Here is a 13,220-nt window from a genome sequence, read left to right as displayed (position 1 = left end):
CGGCAGCCTCCTGTGAGGTTGTTCCGATAGGTTGAGGAGATCTGTGTACCAGAACTGACGGGGCCATTGCGGAGCTATGAGAATCATTCTGGTGCTGGATCTGTAAAGTTTGTTGATCACTGCCGGTATGAGGGGGATCGGTGGAAAAGCGTAGAGAAATATCCCTGACCAGTCGATCAACAGGGCATTCCCTCGAGATCCCGGACGGTAGAACCTGGACGCGAAGTCTGGGCATTTCTTGTTTACCTCGTCTGCGAAGAGATCCAATTGAGGCCGACCCCATTGAGCGAAGATGTCTTCGACGACTTCGCCATGTAGGACCCAATCGTGGGTGTCCTCTAGGTGTCTGCTCAGGAAATCTGCTTCCACGTTTTGTTGACCTGGTAGGTGAACCTCTGTAAGCGACATTCCCCTGGCCAGGAGCCAGTGCCAGATTGTTTGGGACTCCCGAGATAGGGGTAGGGATCTCGTTCCCCCTTGTCTGTTCAAATAATACATTGTGGTTGTATTGTCCGTTTGTATTAGGAGAGATTTCCCCTGAATCGATGGAGCAAAAGACTTGAGAGCCAGATGGATCGCTCTGAGCTCCAGCAGATTGATGTGGTACTTCCTTTCGTTGTCGGACCACAGGCCCTGAGCTTGAAGGGGACCTAGATGAGCCCCCCATCCCTGAAGAGACGCATCCGTTACCAGAGTGTCGGATGGGATTACCTGGTGAAACGGAGCCCCTACTGATAGGTGAGGTCTGTGCATCCACCATTGCAATGACTGACGTGCTGCTATCGGCAGCCGCACTCTGTCCTCCCAGCGACCTGTCCTTTGGCTCCAGTTGTTTTCCAACGCCTCTTGGAGGGGCCTCATATGTAGCCTGGCATTCGGGACAATGAAAATGCATGATGCCATGGAGCCCAGCAGAGATGTCACCTGACGGGCCGTAGGTGCTTCGGATTTTAACAGGTCTTGACACTTTTTCTTTATTGATAATAGTCGTTCCTCCGAAGGATACACTCTTTGGAGCTCTGTGGTTAGTATTGCTCCCAGGTAGTGGAGGTTCTGCGTTGGAATCAAGGTGGACTTTTGGTAGTTGACTTGAAGACCTAGAAACTCGAAAACCTTGAGCACAATGTCCCGATGGGTTCTCGCCTGCTCCGGAGAGGAGGCTTTCAGTAGCCAGTCGTCTAGGTATGGGTAAATGAAGACTTTTTGTTTTCGTAGAAGTGCTGCTACCACTGCCACGCATTTCGAGAAAACGCAGGGGGCAGATTTCAGGCCGAATGGTAGCACTTTGAACTGATAGTGCTGTGAGGCTATCTGGAAGCGCAGGAATTTCCGATGCTTGAGAATTATCGGGATGTGAAAGTATGCATCCTGCAGGTCGATGGAGCACATCCAGCCTCCCTGATGTAGCTGAGGGAAAATCTGGTGAAGAGCCAGCATCCTGAACTTTTGCTTTCTTATGTACTTGTTCAGAAGCCGTAAGTCCAGAATTGGTCTGAAAACGCCCTCTCGGCCTTTTTTCGCCACCAGAAAATAACGGGAGTAAACCCCCTTCCCTCTGTGCGCGAGTGGAACCTCTTTTATTGCCTTCTTTCGTAAAAGGGCGAGAGCCTCTTTGCGCAATAGGCTGACGTGAGACGGATTGTATTTGGTTAGTGGCAAGTGCGGTGGAGGTTGACGGAAAAGAAGAGAGTAGCCATTCTCGACAATGTTGAGCACCCATTTGTCTTTTGTGATAGAACGCCACTCGTGAATAAAGTCTGTGATACTTCCCCCCACCGGAGTGGTGCATAGTGTTAAGGGAAGCGAGTCCTCATTGCTTGGCCGGCGCTTTGGGTGTGGACTGTTGTGGTCTACTTGACCCTTGTTCCCTTGTGGCCCTACGAGACTGAAAAAGCGGGCGTCCTTGCCTCTGCTGTGGCCTCTGGGACCAGTGAGGGGTTTGAACCCTCTGCTGGAAAGGGCGCCTGTCATACGGTCTATACCTTCGCCGGAAGTCCTTCTTCCTCTCCAGGCCTACTGCCCTCATGGTGTCCACTTCCATCTTCATGCGCGCCATTTCTTCGTCCGTATGGGTACCAAACAGCGAGTTCCCATTGAATGGAAGATTTAGGATGCGCTGTTGTGCTTCCTGTTTTAATCCAGTCAGTCTCAACCATGAAGACCTTCTTGCACAGATCCCATGTGCGTACCCATGTGCAGCTAAGTCTGCCCCATCTGCCGCTGCGCTGATGACCTGGTTGGAGACCAGACATCCCTCTTGAAGGATCTCTTGGAAGTCCTGCCTGTCCTCTCTAGGTAATTTTTCTGTGAACCTGTTGAGAGAGTCCCACAGTGAACGGTCATATCTGCCTAGGAGTGCAGACGCGCTGGAGACCTTCATCATAGATGCCGCCGTGCCGCACATTTTTCTCCACAGAGAGTCTAGATGTCTGCTCTCTTTGTCCGGTGGAACCGTGGAGGATGATGCCACTGAGTGAGTTTTTCGGGCTGCGGCCAATATGACCGAGTCCGGCGGCAGATCCGTTCTTAGAAATAAAGGATCTTGTTCAGACGCTTTATATTTTTTCAAAATCCTAGCCGGAGCGGATTTGAGGGTGGCTGGCGCTAAAAAGGTATCCATAGTTGGCTGCAACAGACCAGGCACTAGCGGCAGTAGCTTTTTCGAAACTGCTCTATGCTGTAGAGTCTCAAAAATGACTGATGAGGAGGTTGATGGTTCTGGAACCTCTATGTTTAGCTTCTGTGCTCCCCTGACAAGCACCTCATTAAAAGTAGTGATGTCGTCCACCGGTGAAACCCTAGCTGGTGGAGAATCTGTTAAGGTGGGGGAGTATCGTCTGACGGATGACCCTGACGATGACCAAGAGGGTGAACTTCTGTGTCTTGATCGTGACCTAGATCGTCGCTGGGAACGTGACCTGCTGCGAGACGCTGTAGCAGAGCGCCCAGGCCTCGTGGTCGGCTGGCGAGAGGCAGAACGAGCCCGTCCTGCCCGCGCTGTCGGTGATGGTGTTCTCGGGAGAGAGGCAGTAGGAGAGTACATCCTCGAATACTGCGAGTCCGGGGAGGCCGTCGGTCTGTTAAGGCTCTCCAACCATCTTGGTGACAAATTGATGGGTGAGACATGCCCCGACGATGCCGCTCTCGACCGAGATGAACCACTCCTTATGGAGACCACTGGAGATGGAGTGGTCTTATCTGCTGGCGGAAGCCGATGTTCTGCTCCTTGCAAGACAGGTAAAACCTGTGTCGACGTCGACAGCTGTAATGACGTCGAAGGGAGCGCCGCCGGTTGTTCCTGCCTCGACGTTGAGTGCCTCGACTTTGACCGGCGATCCCTGGACCGCAACCTGCTCGCCGTCGTGTGCCTCGCCGTTGAGCGGTTGGCCGCTGACGGCGGATGTCCTTGTTCTCGCCGCTGAGACGATTTCGACGTCGCCTTCCTTGACGTCGAGGGGTGCGAGGCCCTCGGCGGCGAATGGGCACGCCGGTGATGGCTCGACGTCAATCGGTGGGTTGCCGTCGACGGAGATATGCCCCTGCGGTGGCCATGTTCTCTCGACGCCGTATCCTTCGACGTCGGTCGGGTCGCCGTCGACGGCGATCTATGGCGGTGAGATGGTGGCAGCGACGACGTCGACAGGGAACAAACAGGTATCTTCCTACCTGCTGACGTTGATCTAGCCTCTCTCTCCTGAGAGTGGCTTGTTGGCTGCCTGGGAAGCGAAGAGGATGATGTTTTCTGCCTCTCATGAAGCCCATGAAGCCTGATCTTTTCTCTTTCCTTCAGAGTCCTCTTTGACATGTTCTTGCAGTGTTTGCAAGTGTCAGGGCAGTGACTCTGAGGCAAGCACACAATACATAGAGTGTGTGGATCTGACTGGGCCTTCTTCTTCCCACAGAAAGGGCATTTCACAAAAAGTGAAGGCATTTTTCTGTCAGGAAAAAACTTCCAAACTCAGACAATGATGTTAGATGTCGAGTAAAGTAGGAAAAAACGCTGTTCTAAAGTATTTTTCTGAGGAAAACTCAGAAAAACTGAGAGCTCAATTCTCCAGGATCCTCTCAGAAGAAGCCGGAAAAAAGAACTGACCTAACTGTGAACCAACTGTCACCTCTCCTTCACCCCTGAGGCATGGTGGGATACTGGAGGTGCTCAGGGTCTTAAAGGCACGGTGCCAAAGTTTTTATGGTTCTCCTGTGTTAACCTGCATGCAGCCTATTGGCTAAGAATGCTCTAGTGTTTTTCAATGTAGTTTTTTGTCTTTTTTCTCTGATGATTACTACTGCTGATTTCCCTGGGCTCAGTGGTGTGGTTTTAATAGATATTTTTTCTCTTATTGTAATTTTAAGAACAATAAAAAAAAATTAAAAAAAAAAAAAAAAATCCATAGAAATAAAGCATTTTAGCCTGTTTATGATTATAGTCTGCATTGCTGTTTTACATGTGTATATATGAGTTTAGTATGAAAATTTGTCTACTAAAAATGCTATATATATTTTTCGTGCATATTTCATACTGTATATATGTGTATTTTATATATGCTCCGGGGTCCCCGCACAAGGGCGGGAATATTCAATGTTTATGACTATTGATGAGGATCCCCTGGAAGAGAACAAAGCCTGTCCTGGGTGGAGGTGCTTCACACCTCCCCCTGCAGGAACTTTAACACCTGACGGTGAGCCTCAAAGGCTCAAGCCTGGTGTTACAGTGCCCCGGCTCGACTCCTTCTTCAGAGAACCTGCACCAGCAACGCATCCTGTGGGCCCAGCGACCTCGGCCAACTCAGAGGACTGCCCTGCACCTAAGAAGGATCAAGAACACCGGTGGACAGCGGACCTATCCAACCAAGAAAGAAGAAACCACCTTTTAAGGGACTCCCACCTCACTCCAGAAGCATGAGTCCCCAACACTCTGCACCCGACGCCCCCGGCCCGTGTCCAGAGGAAATAACTATCCAGAGAGGACCCCCAGGCAACTCCGACGACGTGTCCACCCTGGGCTGACCTCCATGCAATCCCACTACAACGCCTGCAGAGGGAATCCCAAGGACCCCATGACCGCCACTGCCCGGGACGAAGATATCCAACGCCTGGAGAAGCACTGCACCCCGCAGCCCCCAGGCCTGTGAGAAACTGACCACTGGTGCAGCAGCAACCAGCAGGCGGCCCTCATTAGTGACCAGTTGGTGGCTGTCCCGAGAAGCGCCCCTGTGCCCTGCCTGTAGCGTCTCAGTGATCCCCGGGTCCCTCCATTGAATCCTATTGAACACCCGACACCCTGTTTGCCCACTGCACCCGGCCGCCCCTGTGCCACTGAGGGTGTGTTTTGTGTGCCTACTTGGGGCCCCTCAGGTGCACTACCCCTGGTCTGCCCTCCGACAACGCGGGTACTTACCTGTAAGCAGACCGGGACCGGAGAACCCCCTGACTCCATAGTCGCCCATGTGATTTTGGCTCCTATTTGACCTCTGCACCTGACTGCCCCAGTGTTGCTGGTTCTGGGTGTTTGGGGTTGACTTGAACCCCCAACAGAGTCCAGGGGTTCCCAGAGGCTTGACAGAGGCAATAATAGATAATACTAATGTGCTATTTGTGGTAGTGTGGGCGAGCAGTTAGGCTTATCAGAGGGTAGTGTTAAGAATTTGTTGTACACACACAAGCAATAGAAGAAACACACACTCAGTGGCTTAACTCCAGACCAATAGGATTTTATATAGAAAAATATATTTTGTTAATTTATTTCTAGAACCACAAGATTCAGTTTGTAGGTATGTACATAAAATGTGAGGTACTTTGCATTGTTATACTTAGAACTTTGAATGGAATCAACAATGTATACAGTCTTCTTTAAAATGGCAAAAAGCTATTTTTAAAAATGGACACTGCAATTTTCAACAGTTCCTCGGGGAAGAAAAGGTTGCACAGTTTTACAAGTAAGTATTCAACTTACAGTTCTTATCTCTGGGTTTTAGGTAGTCTGTCGTTGGGGGTTCAAGTTAACACCAAACACCCAGCAACACGGGGCTGGCCGGATGTAGAGGTCAAGTTAATGTGGGCTCCTATGGAGATAGGGGGTACTCAGAATCCAGTACCAAAGAGTGCACAAAGGCACTCACCCCATGTGGTCAGAAACTTGTCTGAAAGTGGCAGGCTGGCACAGACTGGTCAGTCCTACACTAGCAGCTGGGCTAGCATACAGGGGGCATCTCCAAGATGCCCTTTGGGTGCGTTTTTCGATAACATTGTGGTGAGATGTTTGATACTAAACTTCCCAGTATTCAGTGAAGCCATTATGGTGCTGTGGAGTTCGTAATGACAAACTCCCAGACCATATACTTATTATTGGCTACACTGCACTTACAATGTCTAAGAAGGGACTTAGACAGAGTAGGGGGAAATTGCTCATGCAGCTATGCCCTCACCTGTAGTATAGTGCACCCTGCCTTAGGGCTGTAAGGCCTGCTAGAGGGGTGACTTATCTATGCCACATGCAGTGTGAGAGGGGGGCCATGTTGACTTTGGCTTTTTCTCTCCACCAGCACACACAAGCTGCCAGGCAGTGTGCATGGGCTGAGTGAGGGGTCCCCCACGGTGGCATAATACATGCTGCAGCCCTTAGAGATCTTACCTAGCCACAGGACCCTTGGCACCATGGGGACTTTTTACAAGGGACCTACCTGTGTGCCGGGGCTGAGCCAACTGTGGAAACAAAGTTACAATTTTAGGTAAAGAACACTGGTGCTGGGGCCTGGGTAGCAGGGTCCCAGCACACTTTCAAAGTTGGCATCAACACTATGCAAAAGTGTGGGGGGGGGGTAACCATGCCAACAGTGGCACTTTCCTACAAGGGGGGTGAGCGAGAGAGAGAGAGAGAGAGAGAGACGGAGCGCAGGAGTCTGGAGGAAGCTCAATTGGTGGTTGATGTACGCTGGTCCTTGGTCATCAAGGACTTTGTAGGTGTGCATCAGAATCTTGACTTGGCATCTCTTGTGTACGGGGAGCCAGTGGTGTTACTTCAGGTGGGGGGGTGATGTGGGTCTGTCTGGGAATGTCGGGGATGAGTTTGGCCCCTGAGTTCTGGGTGGTTTGAAGTCTCTTCAAGAGGTGCGTTGGATTCTGGCGTAGAAAGCGTTGTCATAGTCCAGGCGGCTGGTGACAAGGTTTTGAGTGATGGTATGTCTGGTGGATACACGGAGCCGTTCGAAGATCTTACGAAGCATGTGAAAGGTGAGGAAGAAGGCAGGTGAGACTACATTGATCGGGCATTGATCTGGCTCTTCATTGTGAGTTTGCTGTCATGTTGAGGCGGTGCTCCCAAAGTTTACAACTTCCAGCTTGTCTATGTTGAGTTTGAGGCAGTTGCTTGCATCCAGTAGTTGTCACTGGCCATGCAGAGGTGGAAGTTGGTGGTTGTGGTGGAAGGGTCTTCGGAAAGCGAGAGCACAAGCTGGGTGTCGGCCGTGTAATAGATGATGTTCAGTCTGTGGTCTCTGACAATGACGGCTAGGGGGGGGTCGTGTAGGGGGGGCTGAGGGATGAGCATTGAGGGACACCACAGAAGATGTTCTTGGGCTCTGAGTTCTTCCAGAGAGGAAGGATGCAGTCCTGGATGGCAATCTGATGGAGCCTTTTTGATTAGGGTGTTAAAAGCTGCCAAGAGGTTGAGGAGGATCAAGGCGGCCAAGTCTCCTCTGTCCAGGAGGGTTCTGATGTCGTCTGTGGCAGCAATCAGGGCGGGTCCCGCCTCCTAAGCTACATCACAGAGGTTCTGGGACCAAATCCCATTCCCCCTGTGCTCATGCATAATTGGCTACCCTCGGCCTAAAAAAACAAAGGCTTTGCCTTCCTCAGGTCTCTCCACAGCTGACTCACATCATGAGGTGCATGTGATGCAACAAGAGCCTGGCCAGTGCTACTACTTACATTAAGGTACACAATCTCTGCAAATGGTTTAGTACATGTTCATGTATTGTTCAATGTTCTTATCCAGTGGTTCTTAACTGACTCCCATCATGAGGTGCATGGGGTACAGTAAGTGCCAGTCCAATGCTACTACATATATCTAGCAATGACACCACAGCCAACTGTGTGAATATTTCACTTTGCGACGATATATTTCGATTGCATTTTCCAGTGGGGTTCAGGTGACTCCTGTCATAAGGTATATGGAATGCAACAAGGGCCAGACGAATGCTATTCCATACTTATCCCAAGGACAACACCATCAATAATCTGTGTAAAGGTGCTTCCTTGTAAGAGCAACTATTATTCAATGGGTCAGCCAGTGCTTCCCACTGCATGCTATGCGGCAAATGTCAGTCCATTGCTTTTACATGCACCTATCAATTACATTGCTGTCAATAATCTGCATGAATGTGTTATAGTGCATGGCTATCACCTACATATATGTATCAATGGCACCAAAATCAATCTGTGTGAATGTGTTTTTTGTAGCTCAGTTTGTAACACAGTGGCTCATAACCGACTCATTTCGTAAGGCACATATTTTATTACATACAGGTATCAATAATACCACAATCTGACTAAATTTATTTAATTGCATGACCCTCTTTTGTTCAGTGTGTTGTCCAGTTCCATGTTATACACGTCATAAGGTGCATGAGATCCAACATGTGCCAGTCTAAGGTTAATACATACATATTCCAATGACACCACAGTCAAGCTGTATGAATGTGTTTTACTGCACCAACATAAATTCTCTAATGTGTTACCCACTTTTCGTAGGTAACTCATCCCATAAGGTGCAGGCAATATAATGCAGCAAGTGTCAGTCCACTGCTGTTGCATATATATTTCCATGACATCATATTCTGTGTGAAAGTGTTTCATTACACCACCATCAATTTTTCAGGGAGTTACCCAGTGATTCTCAGGTAACACGTCTTAAGATGCATGAGACCCGACATGTGCCAGTCAAAGGTTAGTACATACATATCCCAATGACACCACAGTTGATATGTATGAATGTGTTCCCTTGCACCGCCATCAATTGTTCAATGTGCTACCCAGTGGTTCTTAGGTGACTCACCTTCTCTGAACTCCTGTTTGCGGTAGACCTTTGTCACTTCAATCTGAAAAACATAGTAGTCACAGATCCAGGATGACAAGCGAGCCAAGCTTTGCCGCCCACTGCCGCCAATGCCAATCAGGAGCATATTGCCCCTGAGCTGGCCAATAACTCGGACAATTCGTGTTACTGGAGAGAGGAGGACAGAGGTAAAGTCAGTCTCTATGCATCAAGTTCAATCTTACTCAGAATGAGCAGTAAAACAGATGTAAATGCAGCGGTATTTAGCATACTTTTGTGTTATGGGCATCAATAGGAAATCATGCAAACATTTAGACCACTTAAGACAATGCTGAAATATCAATCAAAAACAGGGAAAGTTTGTGAATTACAAAATACAGCACAAACCTAACAATGCTTCCAAAAAATCAGGCTACAAAATAATGCCATGTTTACATGTTGCACTTACTTACAAAATACAGAACAAACCTAACAATGCTTCAAAAAAAATCAGGCTACAAAATAATGCCATGTTTACATGTTGCACTGTACTAGAGAGGTGGAAACTGCACCTGTGAACACGAGTACCATATGTGCTAACACACTGTGAGTAGAGCACAATTACAAATGAATCTCCATGAAATGGAAAGTACCCATGCAGACTCAGTTTTTCTTGGTACAGGGGTATGAAGGCAGATCAAAATAATTGGGAAGATGTCAGGGAACAGGAAAGGCTGTGCGCTGGTAGAGAAAGGTTGATATGCTTCCACTGTGTTAAAGGATAGGGGTCAAGCAGGGCACAAGGATGGGGCCTGGGTATGCTTGCCTCCTGATCCTCATGAAATTTCACTAGCCATATCAGTGGCGATTAGGTAGAGTGGTATCTGCAACAAAGATCATCTCACTAGTAATCAGGACCAAAGGATCCTACTCAAAGTAGTGACTTTTAGTGTTAACTGTGAGTAGCGAACATAAGTTGTAATAAGCTACTGTCCTGGAGCAAAGGTTCATTATTGTCATCTCGGGTTCCATCCTAAAACCCCTAGGTCAGTGAAGGCTTTAAGCTAGCAGGTTGTATGGCACTTCCTAGCTAAATGCAACCCTTTTTCTGAAGGATGCATTCATCTAAGAGTTACTTTTGCCAGAATGAGGAGCAAACAATTTCACTACCAAACACAATTCAGTAATGGACACATGCCAACAGAAGGGATTAATGCTACTTAAGTCTGGCTCAATGGGCATAATAAAGCAAGATTCCATAGCCTTGCAAATTGAAGATGTGGAACCCATTCTTTTATCATAGTGGCACTCTTCATTGCATTTTGAGGTATAAATACAGCAGGAGTAAAACAACACAAGCTCAAGAAATCTGAGAGGACTCTACCTTCTCTCCAAATACACATGACCAGCACTGGGAAACTGGTGATAATTAAGCCTACTAGAGGTCTTTCCCCGAAAAAGCACCAGGTTGAAGCTAACAAACAGGTTGATGGAGGTGGAATTAGGGCAGAATCTTAACAACTATAAAACTGGCCCCTTGATGCGGGCAAAAAGTTCAACTCTTGGGATGACAAAGACACTTCAGTTTGTTGATCCACGGGCAGAAGTGAGAGCTACTAAAAGGCATTTTTGTTAACAAAGTGACCCAGTCCACAGAAAGCAATTGATTCAAATGGATTGTGAATTGCAGAGAATAGATCTAGACCAAACTAGCACTGAGGAGCAGGACAGGTAGTGGGGATGGGGGAACCATTAAAATGTCACATTACAGTTGAATTATTTACAGAAAATAAATGCTATAATTTCTGTTAATGCATGTTGTTATTGAATGGAGATACTTCTTTCAGGACTCCAACAGATTACCTGCATGGCAAGAGAGATGAAAATCAAGACGTTATTTAGTGAAGACAGGAGATTAAACTTTTTAAAGAGCCAAATGGCAAAATTTGCTGCAGTATCTATCTTAAATTGCTTTTCTAATAAAATCCTTTCTAGCTGCACAAATGTATGTATGTACGTAGCATTTGTACAGCACAACCCAGCGACAGGCAGCTGAGTGTTGTACATAGTCAAGGTAAGGAATAGATATTTGCAACATTATCTTTAGAGAAGACAAGTTGTCTCTATGGTAGTGTTGATAACTAACAATTCCTTTCCTGTTCTTTAAGAAATGGATCCCTTGGACAGTGAGAAGATTGTGTTTAACAAAAAGGAAAAGGTCAGATAACTGTAGCTGCTGAGGTCAAAATATAGATATCAATATCCAGTTTTAATTCCCAATATTATAAAGAGTCCTCTACATTACTGGAAATGGGGAGGCAAGGAAGGACCTCTGAACCGGTCTAAACGGACAGCAACCTTTAAAGATCTTTTCAGCGTTCCCTCCTGGGAATCCAACTCTGGACAACGAGCATTGCATCCTGTGGCCTAGCAAAGGCAGATAACAAAACTTAAACAACAATCCATTTTACATGCTGGTGGATCTCCCAATCACATGGAGCATCCAAAAGTCTACTTAATGAACCTACCTCTACATGAGTTCACCTCTACGAACAGGACCCAATAGGTGAAAGGATGTTTGACAATTCAGGTTTGAAATGGAGCTCCGCCAAACCAGGAAGGAATGAAAGCTATTGCCTCTTTGCATGTCCCTTCTCTCAAAGCATGAACTTTACCATGTAGATGAGAAAGAAGGGAAATGAGACTCAGGTAAAGGCCTTGGGTCTGCCCAAGATGGCAGATGGCTGATTTAAAACTTTGTCCTTAGACGTCCAGATCCCATAAGCCTGATGTCCTATACTGAGATCTTCATAGCTGCATTTAATGACTCTGTTGAGGCGTCAAGAGCCTGTGTGTCTGATATGCTACCCTATGAGCTTCTAAGGCATATTTGAGGACCCTGCTGTGACATTCACAGACCCTACTTGACGTTCTAACCTATGAGCTTCGTACTGGTATTTGTAGAGGTACTGGATGGCTCCAATGTGATGTCCAGAGCTTGCATGTGTGTCTGATATTATACCCCTTGAACTTCCTAGCTGTATTTAATTACTCCTCTGTGATGCTCAGAGCCAGTGCGTCTGTTATTCTACCCTGTGAGTTTCCTAGGTGTATTTGATGAGTGTGATGCACTTTATCTGTATCTGCATCTGATATTTCTAATGTATCTGATGTTCTACTCTGCAAACGTCCTAGTGGTATCTGATGACTTCTTTGTGATGTCCAGTCCATGGGTATCGGCTTTCTACCCTTTGCACTTCCTAGCAATATTAAATTATGCCATTGTACCATCCAGAATCTGTATGTCTGATGTTCTACTGTGAGAGCTTCACAATGGTATGTAATGACTCTAATGTGATGTCCAGAATCTGTTTGCCTGATGTTCTACCCTGGATCCTTTCTGATGACTGCATTGCAACGTCCAAGACATATTTGCCTCATGTTCTGCCTTGAGGGTTTCACAGCAGGATTTGATGACTCCACTGTGATGTACACAACCTGTGTCTGATATTCTACTCTGTGCGCTTTCTAGCCATATCTGATGACTGTTATGACACCTGGAGACTGTATGTCTAGTAGTCGAACCTTGGATCTTCCTACTTGCATTTATGTCTCCGTTGTGAAGTCCAGAGTTCATGTGTATGATGATGTATCCTGTGAACGTCCTAAGGGTATTTGATGATCTCTGTGTGCCACCCAGAGCCTAGATATCTAATTTTCTACCATGTGAGCTTCCTAGTGGTATCAGTTGACTCTGTTTTGACGTACAGAGCCTGTGTGTCTGATGTTATACCCTGCGATCTTCCCAGTGGTATTGATGACTTCATTGTAACACCAAGAGCCCATGTTTCTTATGTTCCATAATGAGAGCTTCACAGCACTATTTCATTATTTCATTGTGAAATCCAAAAATGTTAGCCTGATGTTCTATCCTGTGAGTGTCCTAGCAGTAGTTGATGACTCTGTTGTGACGTCCAGAACTGGAATGCCTGATGCTCTACCCTGTGAGCTTCCTAGCTGTATTTTATGACTCTGTGACATCCAGAGCTCGTGAGTCTGATATTCTAGCCTGAGAACTTCACAGTGGTATTTTGATCGCTAGTAGTAACGTCGAGAGACAGTATGCCTGATGTTCTAACTTGGAATCTTAATAGTGATGTTGGATGACTCCACTGTGAGCTCCAGGATC

General features: G+C 47.1%; 1 protein-coding gene across 1 annotated transcript in view; it reads right to left on the bottom strand.

Moving 5' to 3' along the window:
• The window catches only part of DNAH2 (dynein axonemal heavy chain 2), a 1,666,550-nt gene that overhangs the window by 487,980 nt on the left and 1,165,350 nt on the right, over positions 1-13,220 (bottom strand). The window contains exon 56 of the mRNA XM_069218683.1: positions 9,053-9,220. Within this exon, the coding sequence (XP_069074784.1) occupies positions 9,053-9,220 (168 nt within the window). The remainder of the gene's footprint in view (positions 1-9,052; positions 9,221-13,220) is intronic.

Source organism: Pleurodeles waltl, chromosome 12 (genome assembly GCF_031143425.1).
Source record: "Pleurodeles waltl isolate 20211129_DDA chromosome 12, aPleWal1.hap1.20221129, whole genome shotgun sequence".
NCBI classification, from domain to species: Eukaryota; Metazoa; Chordata; class Amphibia; order Caudata; family Salamandridae; genus Pleurodeles; species Pleurodeles waltl.
The sequence above is the reverse complement of the archived record's forward strand: the minus strand, read 5'-3'. Positions and strand labels throughout refer to the sequence as shown.